Raw genomic sequence first — 27,780 nt, 5'->3', positions numbered from 1 at the left:
GCGGGCCTAGGACCTGGTTTGTTCTTCCATGTAATTCCGCCCACCTTCTGAGCTTCTCCAACAGGCTCCCTCACCCCAGATTCTCACCACCGCCCACGGTTCGAGCGCTACCACCACCCCAGTCTAAGGTGAGGCACCTCCAGGGCTGCAGGACGGGGCATAACGGGGGCGGGGGGGGGGCCTGAGGGCAGGACGGGGTGAGCTGTGGGTCCCGGGGGCAGGACGGGGTGACCTGAGGCTCCCAGGGAAGGAGGAGGTGACTTCAGGGGACCGCAGTCAGGACGGGGTGACCCGAGGACCCTGCAGGCAGGGTGGAGCGTACCTGAGGGTCTCCCGGACCGTGGCACGTGGGAAACAGCAGCGTCCACGCCGCGTCCCGGCGGGGGAGTGATGCAATGCCCTGACAGCGCGCAGCCAGGAGGGAGGTGCCGGGACGCACGGGCCAATCAGCACGCGCCGCCGACACCCACCAACAAGCAGAGTGCCGATTGGCCGCTCGTACCGGCCACGCCCGCGGGCCGTGCCGCGGTGCGTGCCGGGAAGGCGTCCGCGGGGCTCCGGGCCGGCGAAGGTGTGGCGGCGCTCCGTGTCCTGGGCGCTGCGTCCTGCCTGAGTCGAATCTAGCGACGTGGCCCCGGGACTCACGTTGCGGAGCCGCGAGCGGGCGGTCCTCGGCTGCGCTCCTCGGCGACAGGCCCGGGAGTGGCCCACGCTCGGGCTGTTTCCGGTGCGGCGGGCCCTGACCGTCACCCCGGAGTCTGCAGGGAGGCAGGCCCGGGCCGCACGCCAGGACCGCGGGGCTCTGGACCGGCGCTGTACCAGCGTGCGGGCGGCCCTGCCGCGCGCTGACTCCCGCCCGCCTGCCTGCAGAGCCCTAGCTCCGTCCCTGCACATCGGCCGAGAGGAGCCGCAGCGCGCGGTCGGCGGTGCTCGGGGAAGCCTCCCGTTGTCTTTCAGGGCCACCCGGGGAGCTCTCCTGGATTTTACTGCAGAAAGTACGGTAAAGGGCCATGTGGAGAGAGAAAAGAGAAACGAAGGAGGTGCTGAGTAAGCACTTTAAAATTACTGTTTCCTGTAGTGAAGACAAAATTAGTTTGCTTATTTATCTGCTTACTTAGCACTGCTGTGTATCTGCCTGGCGCCCTCCAGATGTGCATTCATTCAGTACTCATTTATGGTCTAGGAACAAGTGTCAGGAGTTAGAGGAAGGGGTTTCATGTCCTGTTTCTAAGGGGTAACTCTCCATTCAATAACTTAATTCACTTGAACATATATTTAGTAGTTGTGTATCTTCAGCTTATTAACTGGAAGTACTTGGCATGTGTTTTAAGTTTTGCATTCCTCAAGTTGCCACCTTGTTCAGGTAGTTCACTTTTATCATTTGTCCAGACAGTCCAAAGTAGACCAGGAGAGCTCCCAGACACGTGTCCACGGAAAAAAGGTGGAGATGACAGGTCTGATTATTTAAAAACTGGACTGAGAAACATTTTATGGTACTGTTGGAAGGTATGGGAAGACTAAATCTAGAAAAAAGTTGAGGAGTGAAAAGAAGAGATTTTAGGAAAAGTTAAATGTGGTCAAAATATATAGTTGGATTAAAGAGCTGGATCCTCATTTTCACAGTAGGAAGTCATTAGGTAATGTCTAAAAGTGAAAAACCAAGAAATCAAGCATAAGCATATTGGGTAGAAATATGGAGATAAGTATCAGAGGAAACAGAATTATTGAAGGTGATTGTATCTGCAGAGCAGGAATGGGGATGGGCAAGGTTGCCTGATGTCATTTATTTGTCTGCTTTGGAGATGAAGGGTGTGACATTTAAAGGTGGCCACAAGTTCTTTGACACTCCTCCCACGACTGAGACGTGAGTCTGTGTACGCTCCCTGGGAGTCTGGGTGGGCTCAGCCGTGAGAGACTGACAGCATGAAACCTAGTTGCTATGCTGTGAGGAAACCCATGGACAGGCACTGAGTGAGCAAGCCATCTTAGAAGTGGTTCTCCCGGCTGGCCCCATGGCCGAGTGGTTAAGTCAGCGCGCTCTGCTTCGGTGGCCCAGGGTTTCACTGGTTCAGATCCTGGGTGTGGACCTGCCACTGCTCATCAAGCCATGCTGAGGCAGCATCCCACATAGAAGAACTAGAAAGACTGCAACTAGAATATACAACTGTGTACAGGGGGGTGTGGGGAGAAGAAAAAAAAAGAGAGAAAGACTGGCAACAGATGTTAGCTCAGGGCCAATCTTTAGAAAAAAGAAGTGGATCCCCAAGACTTAGAAGCAACTTAAGTGCCCATCAGCAGATGAATGAAGATGTGGTATACATACACACACACGAGAATACTACTTAGCTATAAAAAAGATGAAAGTTTGCCATTTGCAACGTGGACGGACCTTGGTGGTAGTATGCTCAGTGAAGTCAGTCACACAGAGAAAGGCCATTACAAGACAATTGTATGATTTCACTCACACGTGGAAGATAAACAAAGACACACAAAGATACGGAGAACAGACTGGTGGTTACCAGAGGGGAATGGAGCAGGGAGAGGGTGAAAGGAGTAAAGGGGCACATGTGTACAGCGATGGATAATGACTAAACTTTTGGTGGTGAACATGATGCAGTCTATACAAAAGTCAAATTTTGATGATGATGTACAGCTGAAGTTTATATAATGTTCTAAACCAATGTGACCGCAATAAAAAATAAAATTAAAAAAATAAAAAGAAGTGGATTCTCTAGCCCTGGCTGAGCTACTCCAATGACACTACATGGAGTAGAGATGAGCAGACCCTACTGAGTCCTGACCAAACTGCTTATTTGTGAGCAAAATAAGTGATTGTTACTGGGATGGCTTGTTATACAGCAACAGATGAGAAGGTATAAATGTAATCTACATCAAGAAAAGGTGGAACATTTGGACTATTTGTCCTGCTGAGTGGTTCCATTCTCCATGAAGCCTGAAGTCTTGAAAACAGAAATCCCAAATGACTCTTCAGTTACTTAGTCCCTTGGACCCTGTTTATTCAAAAATGTGTGTCCTGAGCACCTACTGTGCGCTAGACACAGTTCTAGGCAGTTGGGACATAACTGGTTAAGAAACCAGATGACATCCCAGCCCTCATAGTTTATATTTGATCAAGATGTACATCAATAAATAATTTCAGATACACACATTGTAGCTCAATGATATTCCCTTGCGTCTGTATAACACAATTTTGTACAGAGCCCAGTCTGATAGGAGGCTATATATCTGTCTTGAATCCTAACCAGGTTGATTTAATGAAGTATTAAATCTGCTTCCCTATCTGGACTCAGGGTCCTGACTTCTAACTGTGACTACATATCTGTCAGACACTTGGCTTTTTTCATAGGCCTCTGGTCTGACGAGAAGTTTGGGATTGACAGGTCTGCCTCCATCAATTTCTGGAGGCCAAGGACAGGAAAACTGCATTTGGCATTCTTTTCTGGTCCTCACAGAATTCACCTATGATGCTGGTCTGAAATGTCCTGCATTTCAGTTGGCTCTTCACCAGAACACAAGTACGGAACTTAGGGCTGACTTACATTCAACCTTGTAAACAAAAATGAAAAAATGGAGGTGAGGTATATTTGGTACAATCAGAAATAAATATTTCAAGTAGTCTATAATTCACACAAAGGATAACTTGGAAAATAAAAGTGCTCTGACCATATATTTTAAAAGGCTTTATGTAAACCTTGCATCAGAAGATGCCAATTAGTAACTGAGGATGGAAGGCACAGAGATTATATACAAAAGTATTTTGAGGGACTATCTTGTGCTTCATTTAAAAAAAAGTTCAGTTTAATTTTTTGAAGTAATTGCTTAGGAAGACAGACAGAGGAAATCCATAGAAAAAGACAGCAACCAGAATGGAGTATCCACCAGCCAGATTCTGAACAGTCCTTCACTCTGATTGTTCTTTCTCAGCTAAAATTTTCTGGATCATTCAATTTCCATGGTGAGCGTTGTTCACATTCCATATCAATACTGACACTTAGGATTTTGGTTTCACTCTCCTTTTGGCATCTTTATGTTTCTTCTGACAATCCTAGAAAAATAGAATATCAAAAGCTCTTACATGCCACAACTAGAAGGACCCACAACTAAAAAATACAGAGCTATGTACCAGGGGGCTTTGGGGAGAAAAAGGAAAAATAAAATGTTTAAAAAAAAAGTCTTTGTTTAAAATAAATATAAATCATTTTCAAGGTGTTAAGTATCTATAAAGTAAAATTTAGGTTATTCAGTGTCAGGGCTGTGGAAGCCATTTTGGAAATACTCACTTGGAATGAACAGGGAACACTCCAACTTTTGGCTTTTAAATGTTTACAATTGAAACTGTAATTCAGTCTTTCAATCTCACGACTTCCTATTACTTACTGAGCATGGCTGGGACTTGGACCAGTCATTCAGTGGTGTCTCTCTTCAGCCTCCTCACCTGCACCATGTGCGGGTTCAATTAGACAATCTCTAAGTTCCCTTCCAGCACTATGATTCTGAGTGTTTAAATCATGTTCTCAGTTGTGATCCTTTCTGTCTTGAGTTTTACACTTTATTCCCATATTCTTACACCACACAAATATTAACACAAAGATAACACTATATCTATTTTAGGGGACAATCAATATGGAGATAAAATTGCTCACCATACGCAAGTTGTTTGTTCTGGCCTCCCAAGAACTACTGCTAATATTACTTCCCACTCCTCTCCAGAATAAGGCAGAACCTACCAGGGGAAAATCAAAAACAATGAGGCAGCAAATTACCAAAACAGACAATATTCTAGTGCTGGCATTATCAAGGTCTTCAAGTCTAGTGAAGACCTTTCCCCCCCCCAATTATTCTAATTTTCAAAAATATTTCATGTGTTTCTTACAGAATGAAAATGTACAACAGTTAGGACTCTACTGTTTATATTCCATTTACTGTTATGTAACTTGGTTTCTGTTTGTCTTAGGCTCTAGGAAATGAAGAGTTCACCAACAGCCCCAGAGTTTTCACATGAACTTTCAGGGTACTAAAAACTTAGGAGTTTTGTATGTGTAGCGTCTAAGAAAGTCCCTGGAACAGAACAAGCCCTTGATGATAATGAGTGGTGAGGGAGGGATAAGTGGGAGCTCTCCGTCCTCCAGAGCTTTACAAGTCAACAGGCATCAGTCTAAAAGGGGCTAACCCACATGACACTGCAAAGGGTCAGACGTTTCCCCAAACAGTTCTTACTTGGACGCATGTTGCTGTATCAGAATGCGCAGTGGTGAGAGCCCTACTATTACTGTTCTCTACCACTTAATCAAAAAATGGACTTACCGTGAAGTCTTTCATCATTCTTAGAGAAAAAGAAAAATCTAGTAGTCTCTTTCTCAGGTAATGATACTTCTCTGAAGTGAGAGAGAGAGAGAAAGATTAGTTGGTTAACTTCAATATTTAAGAAGAAATGTTTAGATTAAAAACATAAATGAACTATTCTTTAAATATATCTGCTCTGTGCTTTGCTCATTCTGCCCTGAGTTAAAGTGACCCCAACCCTCTCTCTAGTCAGCCTTCTCCTCTTCTACCTGAAGCTCAGGTAGCGAAGACTCCTTTAAGTACAAGTTCCATCCTCCCCAGACTGGCTGCTGTTACTTGCACCCACCACTGCTACCCCATCTGCCATTGTTTCCCGTGAGGACAGCCAGCCAGTGCAGCATCCTCTCTCCAGAGCAGGGGCTTCAGTGTCAGGTGCTCTCCTCCTTGTGCACAGTTACACGCCCCACCTAGAGCTCTCCGAATCTCAAGGGAAAGGAAACATGCTCCCCATTACAAAAAGGCTAGAGAACTCTCTAAAGGAGCTGAGAGAAGAAAATTAAGTTGTCTTGAGAAGATAAGCTTGGATACTTCCATAATATTTCTAAAGCATGTCTAACTCAGATTTTACAAATTATGAAATATACCTGCAGAGAAACAAATTACTTACCCAGGGCTGGGCTTTGTCTCATCTGTTTCTTCAGTAACATTGTCCTCTTCTGAACTGCTGTCTTGGAAACGAGGGGCTCCCTGCCAGGCAATCTTACCAGGCTTCAGTGTCTCAACACTATAGGTCTCTGTATTGTCATGACGACAAAAGATGACAGGACTGTGAACCACCAAGTATTTCTGAACACACACCTTTGATTATGTTCACCATGCACACATTTATCTAAATTTCCAATGTCTTAATCATTAATTTAAAATAGGTAGTATCTTTTCAGATTTTTCAATATTAATTGAGTTTTTTTTAGCATTCCTAGGGTGATCTGATAAGAAATACAGTAATACTACAAAAATATATAAAAACTAAAGGTTTATGAATGAGCAACATAGTTTAAAACAAACGAAATAAGTGTCGCACCTACTGCTAGCATGGGAAGCCTAAAATATAACACAATGCAGTGAAAACTGATTTCCCTCCTGCTTATTCATAAACAAGAAAAGGAACATGTTTATATTTTCAATTCCCAAAACCTCTGTCTAGAACTGCTGAAAAAGCTACTGCTATAAGATGTGGACAATCACGTCACGAGTTCCCCAAGTTTCCCAAGTACTTAAAGCTCATCTCCCAGGCTGCCAAGGAGTCTTAGCACTCGTTTCAAGGCCAATTCTCACACTTGGTTCTCAAAGTTAGAGATGAATTATAGTCACTATTCGTTATCATGCCAACTTCGTTCAACAGTGGAGGACTGACTCCAGTACTCAAATGGATAGCAGAGCAAGAGAATAAAGCAGAGCACAGCACAGGATCTACTGTTGTCTTTAGAACAATTTTTGAAAACTACTAGATTGTATCTCCTGTTGGAGTACCAAAGAGCTGGCATTTAATACTAATCAGCTAAACAAATGGATGCTATTTAACTGCTAGTCTTTAAAGTGGAATCCATTGTGGTAGGTGTGCATGTATTCTGCTATACAGGCACATCCTGCTTTTCACAGTGAACTTCCAGAAAAGCTGCACCTCCACCGTGAACACCAGGTGAGGAGCAGCCTCCTAGATAACAGGTGTTTCTAACTTTTGGCCCAGGTTGGCCTTCAGAAGTAAACCTACTGAAAGGAAATGCAAAATTGTACACAACGGTGTTTATATTGTCCTTTAGGTTCTGGCAAATCTCCAAGGATAAAGTATGAAACAACTGGCATATTGATGACAGCATATTTATATAAAGCCAGGGGCACCTATCTCTTGCCCCACCACACAGCACTGGCTTTCTGTAAGTCACAGCATCTCCAACTGCATAAGATACGAAGCTATTTAAATATATGACTTCCATGCTTCTTCAGGACTATTTCTACTCAACAGAAGAAGGGATGCCGCACGTTATTCTCTGGCTTCCCTTCACACGGCAGCTAGCTAGACATCTCCCTTAAATGCAACAATACTTTTTAAACACAGCTCCAGTCATGTGTTTATCGTCACATAATACTGAACCTCATAATGTTTATCTAGGTTGAAGACAGAATCCCTTCAGCTAATGTTAAATTATTACACTTAATGCAAACTCAGTCAATTAAGTTCAAACTGCCTGAAATGAAAATTTTTTTAAAAAGTACCTTCCTTTACATCTTTAGAGTCTGCATCAAAAAAGGAGAAAGTGAATCCACCGGGCTGTTCAGCCCCAGTGGTCAGAGCTGCAGGGTCATGGACTTCCTCAGGCTTCTCCCCACCACAGTCCTCGTTCCAGGGCACGGCATCCTCCTTTGCACTGGCATCTTTTGTAGTTTGGAATATGTCTTTTAAATCCGTAGCAATGTTATAATACATTTCTTTAGACACTTCAGGTAGCTTCTCAGTTTCCTCCCTTTTCTTCTTCCGTTTTGCTTTACTGCATTGACATATACAGACGTGCAACACAAAGAAACATTCAATTTTGGGAAAATATCCAGAAATCAGGAAAGGAAAAACACTGTGGATAACTTTAATTCCATCCTTTCAACAACCAAGAGGATCCAAGAGGATTTATATAACTTCTCAAAAAAGGAGAATCATGGGGCTGGCCCAGTGGCATAGTGGTTAAGTTTGTGTGCTCTGGTCTGGCAGCCTGGGGTTTGCAGGGTCAGATCCCAGGTGCGGACGTACACATTGCTCATCAAGCCATGCTGTGGCAGCATCCCACATAGAAAATAGAGAAAGACTAGTATGGATTTTAGCTCAGCACCAATCATCCTCACCAAAAAAAGAAAAAAATAGGAGAATCTTGACCAAAAAGCTTTTTATACACAAAACTATGTCAAACAGCTCTGAATACTAAACATAAACCATATTCTCCTATCTTACCCTCTGAATTATATTTCAGAAATTACACCTAAGATATTAGCTTTAAGTAAGAAAATCATTTAATTGCAATGACCCTCAGCTTCCTCTTCTACAAAATGAACATGTTAAACCAGATGACTTCTAAGAACTTTTCAAATTCTAAAGTTCTGTGAATTTTATGAAACTGGCATAAAAAGACTTAGTTATAATTCACTCTTAGAAATGAATTATAAACATGCTAAGTCTAGTCTGTTTTGGAATGAAATTTTTATATTTTTATGTTACCATGCTCTATATTTAGGATTATGTTTTCTTCTTTGATCTTAGATGAAAAACTACATGGCAGTTTCCAATATCAAGTTTTTAGCTAATAAAAGATTAAAATCCTTTTTCCTACTAGAGTCCACTCCATAGATTATGAATAATATCAGGCTAAAGTTCTAACTGTATTACTTAAAGTAATAAGTAACAAGATACCCTAAATGATCATCTTATTGGTGGAGGCTACCTCACAGGGAAAAACTTTTAACACTTCATTAAATAAACCAACTTGGTTAGTATTTAAGAGAGATATGCCTCCTATGAAACCAAGCCTATAAGGCAAATGACATGAAATTGAAGAAATGGTTTTTAAGTAAAGATCAAATCTAAGACTCTCAGGAAAACAAGGTCTAAAGCAGGTATTGGCAAACGACGGCCCACGGGCCGAAGCCAGGCTTCTGCCTATTTATGTATAGACTGCAAGTTAAGAATATTTTTTATAGCTTGAAGTGGTTGGAGAAAATAACAAGATGATTTCATGACATGCAGAAATTATAGGAAATGCAATTTCAGCGTCCTGCTAATAGTTTTACTGGAACACAGCCTCCCTCATTCATTTACGCGTTGTCTATGGCTACTTTTCTGCTACAAAGGCAGAGTGGAGTCATTGCGGCAGACTCCATCTGGCCTGCAAAGCCAAATGTATTTATTATCTGACCCTTAACAGAAAAATTTATAGACCCCAGTCTAAATATAAAACAAAAGCCTTCAAGACCCTTGATATAGCTCAGAAACTTCAATTGCTCAAATAGGGCTTCTAAGGAGTTTAAAGATATTCTTTCTCAGCAGTCTCATAGAAGCCCACAGTAAAAAATGGCTTATCTCAAAATGATTTGTGGGTTTGGCTTTTGTCTAATGGAGTGAACCCCAAAAAGATTCACAGAAGACTCACAAAGATTTTAAGAGAATTATATTAACAGAAACACCACTAGTTTGAACTGATATAATGAGACAGTGCACAGTGAAGAGGCTTTTGAACTCCTACATTCCTACAAGCAAAAAGCAGGAACATTACTCAGCTGCAAACACATGCTACCGTTCGTGGAAAAGGAAGGATGATCCAAAAGGCAGAGTCAAGAATCATGGAGAATTATTTCTAGGCCCTCAGTTCTAAACAGAGAGCTCCCAGCAGTTACCTGTCTAGAGTTCAGAGCTACTACGGAGCAGGGACTCCTCTGTGCCTCTTGTCTTCCTCTGCTGAACAGCAGTGCTTACGGTGGATATCCTATCCTTGTTCCAACACTGTTTGTTGGAGGAGGGGATGAAAACTAGTCTCTTCAGTTCACAGGTCTTCTGATCAAAAAAACCTGCACAGGTGCTGTACTCAAGGAACTACAGCAGACAAGCCTCATGTGTACCTAGATCTGATCTGGACGACAAGATCCTGGGTTTTGGACTGATATTGTAAAGAGGTGAGACTTCTGGGGAGTCTAGGGAAGGCGTGAGCAAATTCTGCATGTGGCAGGAATAGGAACAATTTGTGGCCAGAGGCCAGATTGTGGTGGCTTTACTATGTCCAGATTCCTCAATACTTCTCCCTTTAAGAGGTGGCACTTAACCCCACCTTCAAAATATGGGTTGGACTCAGCGACTTGTTTCAAGAAAATGAAATAAGGCAGATGTGTCAGTGTGTGACTTCTAAGACTAGGTCATAAAATACACTGTGGCTTCCTCCTCCTTTCTCTTTTAGGTCACTTGCTCTGGGGGAAGCTGGCTGCCAGGTTATAAGGGCACTTAAGTAGCCTAATACAGAGGCCAACACAGTGAGGGACCAGCCAACAGCCATGTGAGTGACCCATCTTGGAAGGACATCACCCAGACTCAGCCAAACCTTTCAGAGACTAAGCCCCTGGCAACATTTTGACTGCAACCTCTCCAGAGACCCTGGCCAGAACCATTTAAAGAAGCTGTTCCCAAATTCTTAACTCACAGAAACTTTGAGACAATAAACGTTTGTGGTTTTAAAGAGGCTAAGTCTTGGATAATCTGCTATGCAGCAACAGACAGCCACTACACCCTAGATATAAGTAAAAACAAATCTAATATATAAAATATCCCCCACTTATGTACTGTGTTCAATGTGCATTATCTGAAACAACATAAAAATTTTACACTGCGGGGAATATTTATGTTACGTCTACCTTGGTCTGATATGTGATTCTTTTTAAAAGAAAACTTTAATTTTGGAACAATTTTAGATTTACAGAAGAGTTGCAAAGATAGTACAGCATTCCCAAACAAACTTCACCTAGTTTCCCCAACGGTAGCATTTTATATAACTATGATGCAATTCTAAACACTAAAAGATTAACATCGGTATGTTACTATTGACTAAACTCAAACTTTATTCTCATTTCATCAGTTTCTCTACAAAAGTGTCTTTTTTGTTCTAGGATCTAATTCATGATACTTGCCTTTGTGATTTTTTTTTTTGAGGAAGATTGTTGCTGAGCTAATATCTGTGCCAATCTTCCTCTACTTTATGTGGGATGCTGCCACAGTATGGCTTGACAAGTGGCACTAGGTCCGCGCCTGGGATCCGAACCTGCGAACCCTGGGCCACTGAAGTGGAGCACATGAACTTAACCACTATACCACCAAGCCAGCCCTGCCTTTGTGATTTTAACAGTAGGAAAATGAAGGAATTAAACCAGCCAAGTTACTCGTTGCTTGATATATTCGCCATATTCATCAAAATGACAGCACATCTATACATAGGAAATAGAAGCTCCCAACACACTAGAGGTGTAGCGATTGAATGGTTGCCCCAGAAAGATGTCTGGTCCCTAATTCCTGGAACCTGTGAATAGTACCTTTTGTATTTGGAAAAAGGGTCTTTGCAGAGTAATTAAGTTAAGGACCTTACAGCCAATTATCCAGGATGATCCAGGTAGCCCCTAATGCAATCACAAGTGTTTGTGATTATACAATACAAACAAAGAAAGAGACACACAGAAAAGAGGAGGCCCTATGAAGATGGAGGCAGAGATTAGAGTGATGCAGCCACAAGCCAAGGTGTACCTTGAACTGCCAGCAGCCATCTGAAGCTAAGAGGGAGGCGTGAAATGGATTTTCCCTCTGAACCTCCAGGGGAACACAGTCCTTTCAAAAACCTTCATTTCAGACTCCTAGCCTCCAGAACTGTGAGAATTTTTGTGGTTTTAAGCTACCAAGTCTGGTAATTTGTTACAGCAGCCACAAGAAACTAATACAGGTAGGAGGCACCATCCTAGAGCACATACCGTCATTTACATGCATGAGCTCCTTTGTCAAAGGGAAGACCCTCTCTGCCACGTCTAATTCCACTCTGACTTTTCCCTCCCTTGGTCTTAAACTAAATGCAGTGTTGACCAATGGATGGGATATTGGTTACTACCTACTGTTCTCCTTGTCTGAAATGAGATTAATTCATCTGATCCTGCTACTAAAAGAAGTGGCTTGATTTACCTTTCTTTTGGTTTATCATCTCTCTTTCTTTCATAAGTGGCATGGTCATGCCGTGTTGGATCATAACGTATGATGTCCCTATGTAAAAAAAGGAGAGTGATAAGTTGAAACAGATAAATCAGCACAATAATACAAAAAATTAACAGCAAATTATAATTCAACACCACGGTGATTCCAATTTTTGAGCAAGATAAATCTACACAATATCAAAGAGTATCAGGAGCTTGTTAGAAACCACTGTATTTAAATTACCTAGTATTAAGTTTCCCTGGGTTTTTTTATACTTACATAGTTTTTTAATACTAAAAGTTATTTTAAGCATACTAAAGTATATAGAGATAAAATGATATACTTTTGGATTTGTATAACATGTTTCAGTGGGGAAAGCAGGGCAAGTGAGGAAAGGTGTAGAAGAGGAGACTGGTCACATGCTGGTATGGTAGAAGCTGGGCGATGGTACAGGGGTTTCACTACACTGGTCTCCCTAAATTATGCTTAAAATTTTCCGTAAGAAACAGTTACATTTATGTAGTTTTACAGTTAAATTTAAGCCACTGTCAAACTGTTTCACTAATGGAAGCAATGCTGCTATGACATCTAAGTACATAAAGACAGAAATAATTTAAGATTCATTTCTTGAAGTAAATCTTTGGGTCAAAGGTAAATATATTTTTAAGAGTCTGATACACATGGCCAACTGCCCTCCCCAGGAAGTTTAAAATGGCCTAATTTTAAACTGAGTTCAAGAAGGCATTTATAGCAAAGGAAAACAAGATGGAATGGGATAGAACATAAACCATACTTAAATTTCTTAGCAGCTACCGATCCTTTGCTCACAGAATTGCTGAAGTTGATGTGCAAAACACTCTGCACAACATTTAGGGCTTTCAACTTCTCTGCAGCAAGCTCTTCTTCCTCGGCAGTTTTCTTTTCATTTATCTCTTAGAGGGAAAAGGATAATTAGTGATCTCTTGGCAAACATAACTTGAGAAGTCTCAATCATCAAATATCTATCAATCACCCAAATATATGCAAAGCACACTAAGATAGGAAGATGAAAAGTAAAGCCTAATTTTGCTAACCTCCCTATTTTCAGGACCCTCAACGCCACAGTGAATTCAGAAATTGCATGACCAGCAAACAAAAAGTTCCACTTCTGTTTGCAATTATGAAAATCAAATCTGGATTTAACGGCTTTCAGCATAAAGTCTAAAAGTTTTTTAGGGTAAAGACTGGCAAACATAGAGCAAGATAGTTACAAAGCTAAAGTGATTACAGACTCTTCGATTTTTTTAAATTCTAAAAATGTAATCTAAATTACATGTAAATCCAAAAATGAAAGATAGTGAAAGATGGTAATTTTAATGATTATTAATATGTTAGTAGATAGTTGTTTCAGCCTTTGATTCAGTAATAAATACATCAGGAAGAGAGTCATAGGCCCTCCACACAGGGGCATCATGGAACCGTATAAGCTGTTATCTTCAACTACTAGAAACAGACAAATATGAGAGAACAAAGTTAAACAGCTACTTTGGATTATAGACAGAAATACAAAAGAAGTCTAATCCTTAAAGACCCTTTCAACCTCCTTGAGGATATAAACAACCAAGTAACAGAAACTAGAACAAGACGCTGATTTGAGTAAGTTCTGTACAGTGATGCCTCCAAAGTTTCTAAAAGTTCCAAGGAGGCAGAGATTATGTTCAACTGGATCAAGAAATGCTTTATAAACAGGCAGAATCTAAGGCAGGAGAGACAAAGTGGCTGCCTAGGGGTAGAAGGAGGGCATGCCAGGTGTAGGAAACAAAATGAACAGATATATTGAAGCAAGAAAGTGCAAAGAGTTTGCACTGCATTAGGTTGAACCACATGAAACTGCTAATATTCAACAACTTTTGACTCTGAAAAGCAGCATTTCAATTTCAACTTCATAATGACCATTAGGAAGTAGAACACAATGCTGGAAAGGGCTCAAGGTGTTTGTAGGCTGGCCACACCACTTATTTTGCAGGACAGTCTCCTCAATTCACAAAAGATTGTGCCTGAAAAGCTGGAAAGGAAAAAAACAAGGCAGAGGTTCTCTGTCTGCCCTGAGAATGGAAGTGCCATCCAGAGAAACAGAAGGGCCCAGAGGAGCTGAGGAGGTCGGCTTGGGACTTGCTGAGACCTCCTTGTTCTCACAGGAACGTCTCTGAGAAATAACGATCAGGCATTGAGAAAAGAACAGGTGGGAGCTCAGCACAACAGTCAGGAGCAAAGACGGCCCAAATCTGGAAAACACTCATGTCCAAGAGACAGCCAAAGCCACAAGGACTGACAGAAACTTGGGAGAGCCTACATCTGTAGGCAAAGGGAAAATGAGGAACCAAGAATTAAGAAGAAAATAAGGAAGTTATGGTGCAATGGAAGCAAAGGGAAGAGAACCTTTCAAGAGGAAGTGGCTAACAGTGACAAATGCTACCAGCAGACTGAAGAGCTCAAAGCTTAAGAAAATGCCACTGCATTTGGTGAAGTGGTTGTTCACAGCTTTGAGGGGACACATACCAGAAGAGTTGTAAGGAGACAGACAAAAGTGGCAGAAGCTACGAAAGTATCCTCTAAATGCGGCTTCTAAATGCGGGCTATTCCCAAGGTTCTGCCATTCCTGTTTTCAACATGGAATTCTGAGTGAGAAGCTCAGAAACGTAAGCTTCTTATGGGTGTGGACCCTGGAGAATTTTCTCTCTCAACCCTGGTTTCCAGAAAAGTGTAATACACGTAATAATCATCTCAAAGAATTGAGTCAAATCAGAGATTGTGTTCAATACAAAGCCAACTGCTTCTGAGTTTATTTTTATTTTTCAAGTTTAGAACTGAAAAACAGACTGGAGTAGCACCTTGAAAACTGACAGGGTTGAAGAAATGGCTTTTTGGGGACCTGAGACCTAACCATGTCTGTAGAAACAGGAAGGAGTTAGAAGGAAAGGGCAGGATGAAGAGATGCACATGAGAAAGGGGAGAACAGGAGGTATGAATGGGGGGAGTGAGATGCAGATTAGATGAACTCAGGAAGGACAGGAAAAGGAGTAAGGACAGAAGTTCTGAGATTGGAGAGGGAAGGAGGGAGCTCACTCGAGGTGGCCGTCCTCTTGGTCAAGTAGGAGGTGTGGTCTTTCAAAAAGGATAAGAGTAGGTCTTATAAGGAAGTTTGGAACCAAGGCTGTGAAAAAAGCTTTAGGAAGTAAAAAGGAACAGAATTAGTATGCTTCTGATAGCATCACTACTATAAGATACATTCAAATAAGGATGAATTCAAGTAGAATGGCTTTCAACGGTACAGGGCTTTTAAAAACCTGCACCTAGCACATAGAGCGGAGGGAAGATGAACACTCTTCCTTTTAGAAAGCCAGGTGAGAGTTAAATATCTTCCATGGCCTCACCCAGACCTGCCAATCTACTGCCAAGGAGGGACCTCGCCTTCTCTCTTATGCCAGGGAAGGGACAGAGGAAGGTGGTGCCTTTAGCGGAAATTATCTATTCCTGTCCTTTCTGGCAGTGTCAAGTAATTAAAATTTTCTAAATAAATTAATATGTATGAACAAACTCAAGGAGTATTAAGTAAGCTAAACATTGGATTGTAAGCTCTAAAATTCAATGTCTTGAGGTACAGTTTCTCTCTCTATATTTTTTGTTTCCTGAGGAAGATTAGCCCTGAGCTAACATCTGTGCCCATCTTCCTCTACTTTATATGTGGGACACCTACCACAGCATGGCTTGCCAAGCAGTGCCACGTCTGCACCTGGGATCCGAACCGGCGAACCCCAGGCCGCTGAAAAGCGGAACGTGCGCACTTAACCGCTGCGCCACTGGGCTGGCCCCCAGTTTCTGTATATCTTAAGTGAAGGAACTACATTTGGTAACTTCTCAGGGTCCCCCAGCTCTGACATCAGAATTGTTTGGACAATTTACCTTCCTGTTCCTCTTCACTGTCACTTTCTAGAAATCGGGAGTCCATGCGAAATCTGTCATCAGTGCCAAAGTGAGACTGCAAATGCATGAGCTGCACAGACAAAACACATACACAATTGATGACCATATTCCCAAGAAGTCACTTTGAAAGAAGGCCCTACAAGTGGATATCCCATGCCCTGAAATTCACTATATTAATGTTTGTATAACCTCAACTACCCTTGAACCAATGAGAGAGGGTCAAAGAGGACTCACTCCCAAAATAGACACCTAAACACTAAAGTGCAGGTCAAGGTCTGTCTGCATTCACCTAGATTTAAGGATGCTGTCGAAAAGTAAGGACACAATGCAGGTTTTATTTTCAGTCTTCACTAACCTTCTGTCCAGCTCTGCCCTCAAACTGAGGTTTAATTCTGAACCTGTTACTATCATCTTCGGAACCAGATTCCTCATCGTCGCTGCTGTCAAACAGCTTCCCAGATGCTCTACCCACGGACTCCTGTTACTCAGATGAAGACAAGACAGAAATGTTTATTAATAACTGATGCAATCAACATTTCCTTCAATATGTAATCTTCCCCCTCGTATTTAAGAAACAACAACCAAGGAGCATCTTCCAGGAAAGGATGAATGCTGGTTAGGATGGAAACTCCTGACTCTGTGATATATACTCGGCCTCTTGGGTCATGAATCCAGAGGCTCCCAAAGCAGCCTGGATGGGGGGTGGGGAACAGTTATTATGTGTGAGAACACCTTCTGCAGGGTTTCACTTTGCAGATGTGGGGAGAGATTCATGTGGGAGAAAATCTCCAAAGTCCCTGTAGTCTCCATGTGTGGTGGTCTGGGGAGTCCTGGGTCTCATCGTGGTTGCTGGAGGATTTTATGTTGAGCCTGGCAGTTGTGTGGAGGTCTTGGTATGCAACAGGTAGAAATGAATCTGCAAAGGTAGAAGAATGCCCACACGGGCATCCTGAACAACTTACTTTCACTGGTTCCATCCCCAGATGGCTTTGCTCCTGAGTGGATGCCTCCTCTGTTTCACTGTCACTGTCTGAACCAAAGATGATGTGTGTTGGCTTGTCCTCTGGATGACCATCCTAGAGCAGTTGTCAAAAGCATTACACCTTAACACAACCCTTCATCTCCTCCTCCTGCCAAATCTACTGCCCATCCTATTTTCTTATCTAGTGAATGCCAACATCATCCACTTGTTTCCCAAGATGGAAACTTATGACTTCTCTCTCTATATCCAGTTGATCACCAAGTTCCATCAACTGGATCTTCTTGGTATCTTTTAAATATGTTCCCACTGTCAGTGCCTTGCTTCTGGTTCATGACCTCCTACAGGCTGTCCCGGGTCCAGATCTGCCCCATTCGATTTGCTGTTCTCGTCACGGCCTGAACAACCTTTCCCAAACAGATGCTGGCAAACTGTTTCTGTCAAGGGCCAGAGAGTAAATATTTTAGGCTTTGCAGGCCACATATGGTTTCAGCCCTCCATTCTTCTTTTAAACCCTTTAAAAATGTAAAAACCATTCTTAGCTTGAAGGCTATACCAAAACAGGCCATAGGCCAGATGGCCTGCCAGCTGCAGTTTGCCTACTCCTGTTCCAATGTATAGCCAACTACTTCTCTTCCCCTTGGTTAAATTCTTCAGTGTTTTCACTGCCTTAAGAATAAAGTCCAACCTCGGTAGCCTCTTCACAACTTGCCCCTACTAATCTCTCTAGCTCCATTTCTTGCCACCTCATGCTATATACATTTTAGGAACACTGACTACAAATACTCACTTTTGGACAAACTGCTCCCTTAAAGAAGAATGCCTTTCTTCTCCCTTCCCACCCTCTTACTTCTGCCCAACCAGTTCCCACTGACCCTTTCACACCACACTCAGTTCAGGCTGAGGAAGCCCCTCCCCACATCCTCCTGCAGAGCTGGTGCTTCCGTGTGCTGCCAGGGCACACAGGCATACTGCTCTCTGCCTGTGGAACTAAACTGCGACCTTCTGCCCACTACACTATGACTCGATAACCACCTGAGGCACAGACCACAACCCTCATTCTATAAATCCAGCACTTACTGTGAAGGCCTAGAACCTCACATGTACCTAACGATTGTTCAGAAAATGAATAAAGGCTCATTATAGTAAACCTTGGTAAGACAGAAATCATTTGGCAAGTGATTTCTATGTAAATTCAGACATACTAAGATCTATCACTTAACTATACCAGTTATAGCTTCTAAAGGAAAGGAAATTATGAAAAAACTTTAGATAAAAACAAATTAAAAACATCTTTAGTAAGCAGAATCCAGTCTCACTTCTTTTGGGATATACTAAAGGTATAGGGTGATAAAGGCTTCTAACTCAAGGACACAAAACACAAAACTGGTGGGTGCCAAGTCACTGAGCTCTACAGGGGCATGCTATGCTCATGGTAAGAAGGGAGGACTGAGAGCGCTTGGTAGACCCACACTGAACACACACTCACCACGTTTGCCAGAGCATCGTGAACCAGCTGCTTTTGTGCTTCTCTTGCTTGCTGCCTCGCCGCTAAGGCTGCCAAACGCTTTTGATTGTCTTCAGCATGCTTATCCTTAGCATTAACACTGGATGGACTTTTAACAGAAAGTGCGGGGTCAGTTTTGCTTCCTTGAGTGTCCCTCCTGGAGGCGGCCTCAGGCCATGTCTCAGGGGCTGTGCGGCTGCTCAGATCTGGCCTCTTTCTGGAGCCCTCTCCTGTCTTTGCCGTCCTGTGGCAACAGTCTTCCTCAGAGCCTATCTTTGGAGTCTTTGCACCAAGACTTAAAGATTTCTTACCTGTTAATTGCAAAAGACTAGAAACAGGATTTCCACTTCTCTCTTCTGAACTGTTAGGGGACACCACCTTGTGATCCTGGCTCTTTTGAGGTTGAATATGGGTTGGATCATTTGCCGCCTTTGCATGTTGGAAAGGAGTCAGTTCACCTGATGAGCCATTAGCATACGGGGGCCCCAGTTCCATGAATATGCCACCAGGATCCTCAGGTTTCAAGCAATTCTGATCTTTAGTATTATTGTTAGAGGCAACGATCTCTTTCATGGATTTTTTCACTGATTCCTTTCCATAGAGACAGCCTATTCCCTTGAAAGCCTGGAATTTTGGCTTTAAGTTGTTTGCCTTTGGTTTCTGTTTTCCATGGGTGTTGTCTTCTTTTAAAAGGGAAGCCACAATCTCCCCAGGATGAATACACTGTCGACCTGTGTGGAGGCTACAGGGAGTCCTGCAGCTTTTGGAGGCCCTGTCACACTTGGTGGTGGTTTCCTGGCCATCGCTCTCAGTGTCTTCTTTTGGAGCCTCCAGGTCACTGCCAGCCAACTGTTCCAAATCACCTAAAGTGAGATTCACACGTGCACAGTTTCTCATCATGGCGTTATACTCCTCATCGTCTTCAGACTCAGGTGATTCTGATATAGAATCAGCATTTTCACTGCTACTAAAGTCGGATGGAGACTTACAACCAAGAGGCTTAACTTCTTGACTGATGGCTAGCTCTATGTTGGTTTTTCCTTTGTGTACTTTAATACGATCATCAGAAGGCTCATGGTTTTTTCTATTTTTCAAAGATTTCTTGTGTATAGACTTTTCCATTTGTGAAAATTCTGTACTGTTTTTGACCTTCCTGACATTTTTTTTCATTGCAATGATTTCATCTGTATCTCCTGAATCACAGTCACTATCATTTCTCAAAACATCTTCACTATCAAGGCAGGAGACATTATTTTTGATGCCTAAACCTGATAAAGAATGAAGTTTGTGAACATCTGATTTGAAATCATCCCTAACAACTTCAAAGTGATCATCTTCAGATTTATTTACTGAGGACCATATAGCTCTCTCTTTTTCCTCTCTTGCAATCATTAGTCTTAATTCATCTTCAGAATGGATATCATCATCAGACAAGTTATTTCTGTTCCTGGTGGTCTCCAAGCCAGAAGTCTGAAAAAATACATGTTTAAGTTTCTGGCTCTCAGAATCAGGTACCTGGGGTGATTTAGGCAGAGTAATGAGATCACAGTGTGTTTTCTGTGCTGCCTGTTGCTGTGTTGAGGATAGACTCTCCATTACCCTACTGGGTCTTAGTCTCACAGCCAGAGATGCAGTGGAACTCTCATCCTTCCGCACTGTTATCATCTTCTTGGGAGGGCTGTGAAAGTCAGAGAACTCTCCTCGCCGTTTCTTACTCATAGGATCATTTCCTCCTTCCAGTTCCCAAGTGAGGTTGGATATAGGGGTGGCATTTGTGAAATCCTCCCCTATCTTCTTTAAGTTGTGGCAGTATTTTGATGGATCATACTTTATGATGTTACCAAAAGTCAAGGAACAAAACAAAAATGCTAGGTTTTAGGAAAACCTATCAATCTGGTGAAGTAACAGGAATACTGTTTAACCCTCAGTTTCCTGTCAGACAAAACAAGGACTTCACTAGGTGACCACAGGGTCTTTGAAATTGAGTTTTCTATGCCATGTCCAGAGTTAAAACCAAGCACCATTAGTATTAATCAGAAGGAATTACTTGGGTTGTACATAAGTATTACAGCAAACTGATTCAGATTTTATTCTAGATACAGAGGCCCCAAGAATGTTTTCTGTAAATCCGAGAAATGCATCCACTGAGCTGATACTCTAAAGCAGAATACAGAGGGGAATCCACAGGAGTACAGCTAGACACTGCGCACCCTTGAGTCTCCAATTCTTTTGGCCATTCCTGCCTTCTTGATACTGACCCATCCTAACTCTGATTCTCCTAGCTCAGTAACATCCATTTTACATTCTACTCACTGTCTGTAGTACATTCTTTAGGTCTTTAACAGAAAGTTAGTAATTCTTTACCAGGCCTGTTATCCAGAAAGATTCTTGTTGATGTCAACATGCTGTGATGACAGTTGGCATTTGCTGATTTCCTAAAACGTGTAAATAGGCAAGTGTAAGTTGCTTCAAGCTATTACTCCTGAAAAGTCTCTGTTCATTTAGTATCTACTGAACACATGCCAAATATGTGAGGTGTGCCAGTGTCCACTGTCTCTCAGCTTCACACTGTCTGTCAATACCCTCCTCTTTGTTCAGTGGCTGCCACTAGTGGGAAGCCGGCACGTGGAGAGGAAGAAAGAAGTCAGTGTTTCCCTGATTTTAGTGCCACTGGCAAGGATAGTAGAAACACCGGCTTTGGCCAGGGCTCCAGGGACCGCAGTGGCACAGTAGCTGTAAGCCATAAGAACATGCCCTTTCTGCTTCTCTAGCCCCAGGCTAGTGGTTTGCTGCAGTTATTAATCTCTGGACAACCTGACCATCATCAGCTTCTTGCTCCTCCAGCACTTTTAAACCTATTGCATGTATACATCTGCTCTGTTCCAAGTACCTGGAACTGCTTCTGCTTCCGACTGACACATGGTTGAAGCTACAGGATACCCAAGCCACACCCTCTGCCCACAAGTCCATGATGCTAGGAATCTGAACTCATGTCCTCAAGGGAACGGGCATCTGAATTTACTCATCCTGCATTCCATACTATTTCTCTACCCACCATTCTCCTGCCCGTCTACATACTTCAATCTACCATTTTCCTCTTTCCTATATTTTGTCTATGAATGTAAAACCTACCCCAATTCCTCCAAAGCCTTCTTTAACAAGGACCCTGTGTTCCCTCGCCCTACTTGAGCTCTTTTACCAATGGCTCTGAATCATGTCAAATGAAAGGAAGGACATATAAATTAAGATATGCTTCTTTGACAACCATTGTTTCTATCACTTACTTGCACAAAACCTTATCACATTCTCTCATTATTCTCTAACTGTCTCATACATGTAGGTGGGTAGGTCTTACCTTGCCTAGAAACTGGGAACATTAAAACTGTTAAACACCTAAACATTTACTGACAGAGGGAGGGAAATTCTAAAGGTAGGAAGTAAATTTCTCCAAGTATCAATCACTGTTAAATAACAGTTACTCTGAAAGGCCAATTTTGAAGGATATTTTACGTTTATGTTGATTCTTTAGGTGAAGGACAGGTAAGACTCTTCCAAATTTACTCACAACCCAATTCTAAAAGAAAAAAAAAGAATGTATTTACTATATATATCATAAATCTGAAAGATTAACCACTCTGCATAAATATAACTTTAAAAACATTTAAACTCACAGTAGGCCATGATTACTTTTGGGTTTAATCTTCTGAAAATGAAACATGAGTCCTCAAAAAAGTGTATAAAGAAAGAAAAGAGAAAGAAAAAAAAAATTGGGGCAGCTATCAATCCCATATAAACTATGTAGGATGCCACACAAAAACACCCGCCGTTAAGAAGGCAAACTTGGATCTGCCTGTATGTCTCGCCTTTGTCCCCTGGGAGACCTGCCTCCATTTGAGTTCCTGATTTCTCTTTGTAAATAAGGGGAAAACTGTGCTTACCCAAGGGCTGTAAGGCACTTTGAAGACTATAAGCACAGTACATTAACTGCTTCAAAGCAAGGGAAAAAAACAACTGCTTTAGACCTGTTGCCCAGGCTTACAGGGTCTCAAGAGTCAGTTCCTGGGCTAGTCAGGCCACCAGAGAAGACTCACTTTGTGACCTGGTACTTCTGTCCCAGGCACAGCTTTCACATGGAAATCCACCACTCCCATCTTCTCCAACAAGCTGGTGTTGCCTGTTCTTGATTTTTCCTTCTTTGCTTTCGCTTCTTCTCTCTCTTGGGCCAATCTGGATCAAAGAGAAAATATAAATAAAGGAGTAAAAATAACCAATCATGCTATTAACAGTGCATTCGGGGTTTTTTTTTTTTTTTGATACTATAAAGCTGTTTAACTTTATAGTGATCGTTTAGGGTCTCTCAGTTTTTCCCTTTCAACTTATGCACTTTCGCATTTTATCTATCCTCAATCCCCTCACTGTTCTTCATGAGGAAGAGGTGTCTTTCAGAGCCCAATCTGCCAAGTCCCGATTACTTCTACCCTCATATTGAAGAGAATGCAGAATGCAATCTCAACCTTCTGATTCAAACTCCCCCACCTTATAAGTCAGACCTGGACAACTGCGCTCACCAGTCCTCACTGGCTTCTTCACCTCTCATCTGTCTCCTTTACGTTCCACCTTCCACAGACACTTCAAGGCAGCAGCACTGCATGCTCACCCTGCTCAGGACTGAGGCCTCAGTCCCTGTACATAGTAGGTACTGAAGCACTGCCGAATGAAAGTCCCATCACTAACCTGTTCACAGAGGCCCCCAGACGAAGAACAAAATCAAATTCTCACCTTTCTTACCAGACCACTCCCTCAAAACATGCCTCCAGTAGGCTGCCTGGCTCTTGTTTTAGACCTTAGTTTTCATTGTGCCATTTCCTTGGTCTAGAACAATCTTACTAACTCTCCTGGTCACTCCATCTATATATTCCTACAATGTTTCCTATTTTGAAAGCTCCCAAACTCATAATCTTTTCCCCCTAAGAATACCTTTAGAGATATTAATACTCTCTGACACTGCCTTGCTCTTAAATTGCTTGCATAATTAATCTTATCCCTCTCACACAGGGATTTCCTATTATCTTTATACCCTTGTATGACACTCACATTAATAGTCAAAATCAACATAAGCATTTGGTAGTGTCTATTAAAATTTTAAAGGTACATAACCCTATGACACACAAACTCCCTTTTCTAACATAAACCCCAGAGGAACCCTTGCACATATGCAGGAGCCATTCTCAAGGGTCATCTATTAAAGCATGCAAAAGTGGAAACAGTCTAAATGTCCATTCGTGGGGGATGACCAACTACACAATGGTACAGCAATTTTCTGAAATAGTACTAAAGAAGGCGGAAGATCTACATCACCACAAATGGCTGTGTTAAAAAAGAGGAAATAGTACATATTTTTATAGTTTAAAACGTACATACATAAATACATCACATTATCTTTTTTTGTTGGGGTCTGGGGTCACAGTTAAGAGAAATTTTAGCTCTACTTGTAATGTTTGAATTTGCTAAGACTATAACAGCATATAACTTGATAGTTCCAAATCAATTAACTGTATAAAACCATCTTCAATATAAAGAAATAGGTTTTAAATCCATATAAAGCAAATCTTACCTGTGCAAAAAACTTTCTTTTGCTAGCTGAATTTGTAGTGTTCCACCCTTCCATTTTGTTTTATTTAAGACAGACATACCTATGAAGTAAAGAATTATTACCCAAGTACATGACAACACAATAACACATTTCAGCATGTGCCTTTAAAATTATTCAGTACCAAGAAACGTAGACTTCTTTATCACAAAGAAATACAGAGGAAATAGAATGAAGACAATGAGACCTGGAGAGAGGCCCAGGTACTGGTCTCATCTTGACCACTTACCAGAGTCCTTACACTCCCTACCTCCCAGTGTTACTGCAAGATTCGAATGAGGCAAATGCGTACAACGTAAAGCAAGATTTGTCTATCATTTGTTTATAAAGTAACATCAAGAACCTCTGGTGAATGGCTGACATCTACTTAATATTTCACTGTCATTTTCCATACCCAAACTATAAAACATTAATGTTATCTTTCTAGGGTGAATCAGAGGACACTGGAATCTTGCAGCACCTCACTTTATTACCTTATACTAATTATCACTACACTATCACTGTGTAACTTGCAAACAAATTAGGTGCAGGCAACTAAACTATGTCCCAACCGCTACGCCCTAGTAGTCGCTTTTTCTCAGTACCTGCTATAGGCTTCCTTAATAACAACCAGTAACTGACAGACGTTTCTATTGGAGATACAATGCTGAGTGTGAAGGTATTACTCAATTTAATCTTCACAGCAGTATTATGAGGCAAGCAACATCTGTGTCATACATCAGATAAGCAAACTGGGGCTTCGAAGTTTAAATTACTTGTTACAGGTCACACATCAGAGCTGATGTATTCTTAACCATAACTTGTTTGTCATATCTATTTTCTCACTGAACAACAGACTAAATCAATTTCTTTTGCAAATGAAATTGCAAAAGGCTGATGGCCCTATTTCTCAGTATGTTTCCTTCTCAGCATCTTTTGACTTTTCAGCTTCTAAATAACTAGGATATATTACTGCATCAGTGGCAGTATGGATTATCTCCCTTTCCTTCTTCACTGAAGACCCTCATTTTGCCCTCAGCTTTACTAAACTTATCGATGCAGAGTTCATAACTTCAAGGATAGGGTCTCCCAAGGGTACACTCTAAAGCCTTCCAACAGCATTTAGCGGTAAGAATTAGCTGCCCAAGAAATGAACATGGTGGGGGAGGGTGGGTGTGGCATAATATCTAGTAGGATATGTGTAACAGTCAGTTTCTATGAAAGTTTGGTCTCTTCTCCAAAATATTTGAGAATACCATATTTGAGCAAACCCACGAGCAATGTGCTACATGTCTGTTGACACCAAACGGTATGAACCTAAACCTGCTAGGTTGTAGAATACTGAAATTTCCTTGATCATGGTTGACCCTCTGGGAGATTTGAAGTGGCTGTTGAGGTTTAGATTTAGAATGAAGTTATTCCAAGTTTCACAGTGACACGAATTGGCAAAGAGTACAAAAAATACATGACAATCTTACATTTTTTCAGGTCTGCTTCTGCTACCCTGATGTTGATATATGCAAAAACTTTCTGTAGGTTTCCTAAAAAAAAGAATAAATTTATTTAAAGTCTCATCCGGAGAATAATGTAAAAAATTATTAAGTTTCTAAGTTTAAAAAATGAACTCTTGGAAACTTCCTCTTTCAAAGAAAAACCTTATTTAGTCTTCAGTGGATATAAAGATTGCACTTTTCTAAGCATGATAATCAAAGTGTTCCAAAAGAAAAGGGATAACAAAAAAACGTCAAGCAGCCAGGTAAGGAAACATTTTGACTGTCCGGATGTTAGTGGTATTTTACTCCATATGACACAATGAACATCAGAATGTTAACTCTGAAAACTGAAAGTTACAAGTTTTAGAAATCAGATATTTTGGAATTCAGATTTTTTTTTTATTTCACAAATGTAATTCTGAGCTAGCTCCACATCATCCCTAACACCTCTGGGGCATGGGGCCGGGGACACACAAGAGTGTCCTGTAAGGAAACAGAGGGCACTTTCAGCGTGCAGGACTAACATTCACCTCTGGGGGGGTTCTTTGTTACATGACACTTAACCTGAGTTATACACGCCTTTACCCAGAAGGATTATAAACTCACCTTGCTCATCTTTCCGTGCGATGATCTCCACATCAGACACTTCTCCAAATCTGCTGAACTGATTTCGTAGGTCTGCCTCGGAGATGTTTGCGCCAAGGCCACCCACAAAGAGGCGCTTGGTCTCTCTGTCAGCTTTCATGAAGGCTGGGGCACACACTCAGTGTGTTCTGCTGGGAAAAATAACTTTCTATGTACGGCGAAGACTTCTTTCCCTTAGTTTTTCTCAAATCTGAAAAAACCCCAACTCCTTTCCCTGAATCTTCCGCCAAATCTGTCGCCTGGACCTGTGTGTTTCACCTCCTATGGTACTGCTTCTAAATTTTATCTCTGGAGATCCTGGTCAAGCCCCACCTCCGCGTTCTCCAAGAACGCCCCTTGGAACGCACCTCTACACACAGACACGGGGACACGCGGACGCTCCCCTTACACGACCACGTACTGCACTCACCCCTCCTCCTCTACTCATCCGTGTTGCTGGGCGTTGTCCCTTACTCACTTTAACAAAGGCTGACGGGAACGCGATGTGGCCGGTTAACATGCTCAAGGACAAAAGCTCTCCATCCCGAAGCCCCTCGGACACGCGAGAAGCAGGCAGCGTTACAAGTGCACCAGTGTCACGACAGAGGAGCGGGCCCACCGCGCGCCAGCCTCGCCGCAAGCGGCAGCGCGACGCATCCCGCTTTTCAGAGAGGGGGTCGGTCACTTTTGTAGCGCCCTTCGGGGAGTCAGCGGCGAAGCCACGGTTCTAACCCGGACTTAGTTTCAGAACTGTGATCCCAACGCTACACGACGGAGATCATCGGATGGAGAAGACGCAGGAAAACGTCCCCCGGGGCCCGGGACCTGAGGCCCGCCAAGCGCTCTCCAGCACCCGCAGGCGCCGACGCCGCTCCCCGCGCGTCCCCAAGGGCCTGCAGCCTCCTCCCGCACGCGCCCCTAGAACGAGCCGGAGGCCCAGAGCACGGCCCACATCCTCCTGGTGGCCGCCCCCAATCTACACACCACAGCCTTGTTCCTCCCGCAGACCCGAGACGAGGAGGGAGCGAGGCGCCGCTGCTCACCACGCCGCGTCCAAAGCCAGGCCGCCTCCGCCCCAACTTCCAGTCACGTGTCCCACCAGGCACCGCCTCTCTTCCTCCCTACTTGACTTTCAGCCCCGACTCCTACGGTTCCGTACCCACACTCCGCTCCGAGGGCTCTTTAGCTTGTCTCCCGTCCTTTGGGAGCCTGCGATGCCTCCCCCACTCTGCCCTCAAGGTCCACCAAAGATCTCAAGCCCAAACTCCGGCATTCGTACCGCAGACGGTTATCAAACGGCGTTCCTCGACCCGGGACTACGGCGGCGGAAGAGAGGCAGCGGAAGAAAAATAAAGAGGCCCCGGGTTCGCGTGGTCCCGAGCCCTCTTCGTGACGTCACGTCCGGGCTGCTCCAAGGCGCCACCAGCGCGGGGGGCGCGGCCGGCGCTCGGGCACCGGGCTGGCGCCGACCTGCTCTCTCCAAGCGCGGGGGCTTCGGTGACGGCTGCGGGGGGACAGCTGCGGCCA

The 27,780-nt window shown here is 42.9% G+C and overlaps 2 protein-coding genes and 1 long non-coding RNA gene across 13 annotated transcripts in view; 1 reads left to right on the top strand and 2 right to left on the bottom strand.

Moving 5' to 3' along the window:
* The window catches only part of IARS1 (isoleucyl-tRNA synthetase 1), a 79,414-nt gene extending 75,831 nt beyond the window's left edge, over positions 1-3,583 (bottom strand). The window contains exon 1 of the mRNA XM_070590554.1: positions 323-3,583. Coding sequence (XP_070446655.1) covers positions 323-894 — 572 coding nt within the window. The 5' untranslated portion in view covers positions 895-3,583. The remainder of the gene's footprint in view (positions 1-322) is intronic.
* LOC139078719 (uncharacterized) lies at positions 546-10,568 on the top strand. Its single transcript, XR_011531743.1, has 3 exons — positions 546-1,047; positions 9,884-10,014; positions 10,293-10,568. It is a non-coding gene; the product is annotated as an uncharacterized lncRNA (long non-coding RNA).
* NOL8 (nucleolar protein 8) lies at positions 3,687-27,748 on the bottom strand. Of its 11 annotated transcripts, none has more exons than XM_008536661.2 (17): positions 27,413-27,748; positions 26,236-26,405; positions 25,615-25,677; positions 24,122-24,200; positions 22,599-22,734; positions 22,013-22,081; positions 18,490-20,343; positions 16,984-17,097; positions 16,377-16,499; positions 16,001-16,091; positions 12,852-12,990; positions 12,050-12,127; positions 7,579-7,850; positions 5,972-6,098; positions 5,326-5,396; positions 4,665-4,744; positions 3,687-4,066 (listed from the first exon to the last, which is right to left on the bottom strand). In XM_008536661.2, the coding sequence occupies exons 2-17, from the start codon at positions 26,372-26,374 to the stop codon at positions 4,013-4,015; spliced, it is 3,489 nt and encodes a 1,162-aa protein (XP_008534883.2). In that variant the 5' UTR covers positions 26,375-26,405; positions 27,413-27,748; the 3' UTR covers positions 3,687-4,012. The 11 variants fall into 11 exon arrangements, with proteins under 11 accessions (XP_008534883.2, XP_008534882.2, XP_008534875.2 ...); XM_008536660.2 differs by having other exon boundaries at positions 26,236-26,402; XM_008536653.2 differs by having other exon boundaries at positions 26,236-26,402; positions 26,684-27,582.
* Between the last annotated feature and the right edge of the window lie 32 nt (positions 27,749-27,780).

Source organism: Equus przewalskii, chromosome 22 (genome assembly GCF_037783145.1).
Source record: "Equus przewalskii isolate Varuska chromosome 22, EquPr2, whole genome shotgun sequence".
Taxonomy (NCBI): Eukaryota; Metazoa; Chordata; class Mammalia; order Perissodactyla; family Equidae; genus Equus; species Equus przewalskii.
This window is presented reverse-complemented; position numbering and strand designations above follow the sequence as displayed.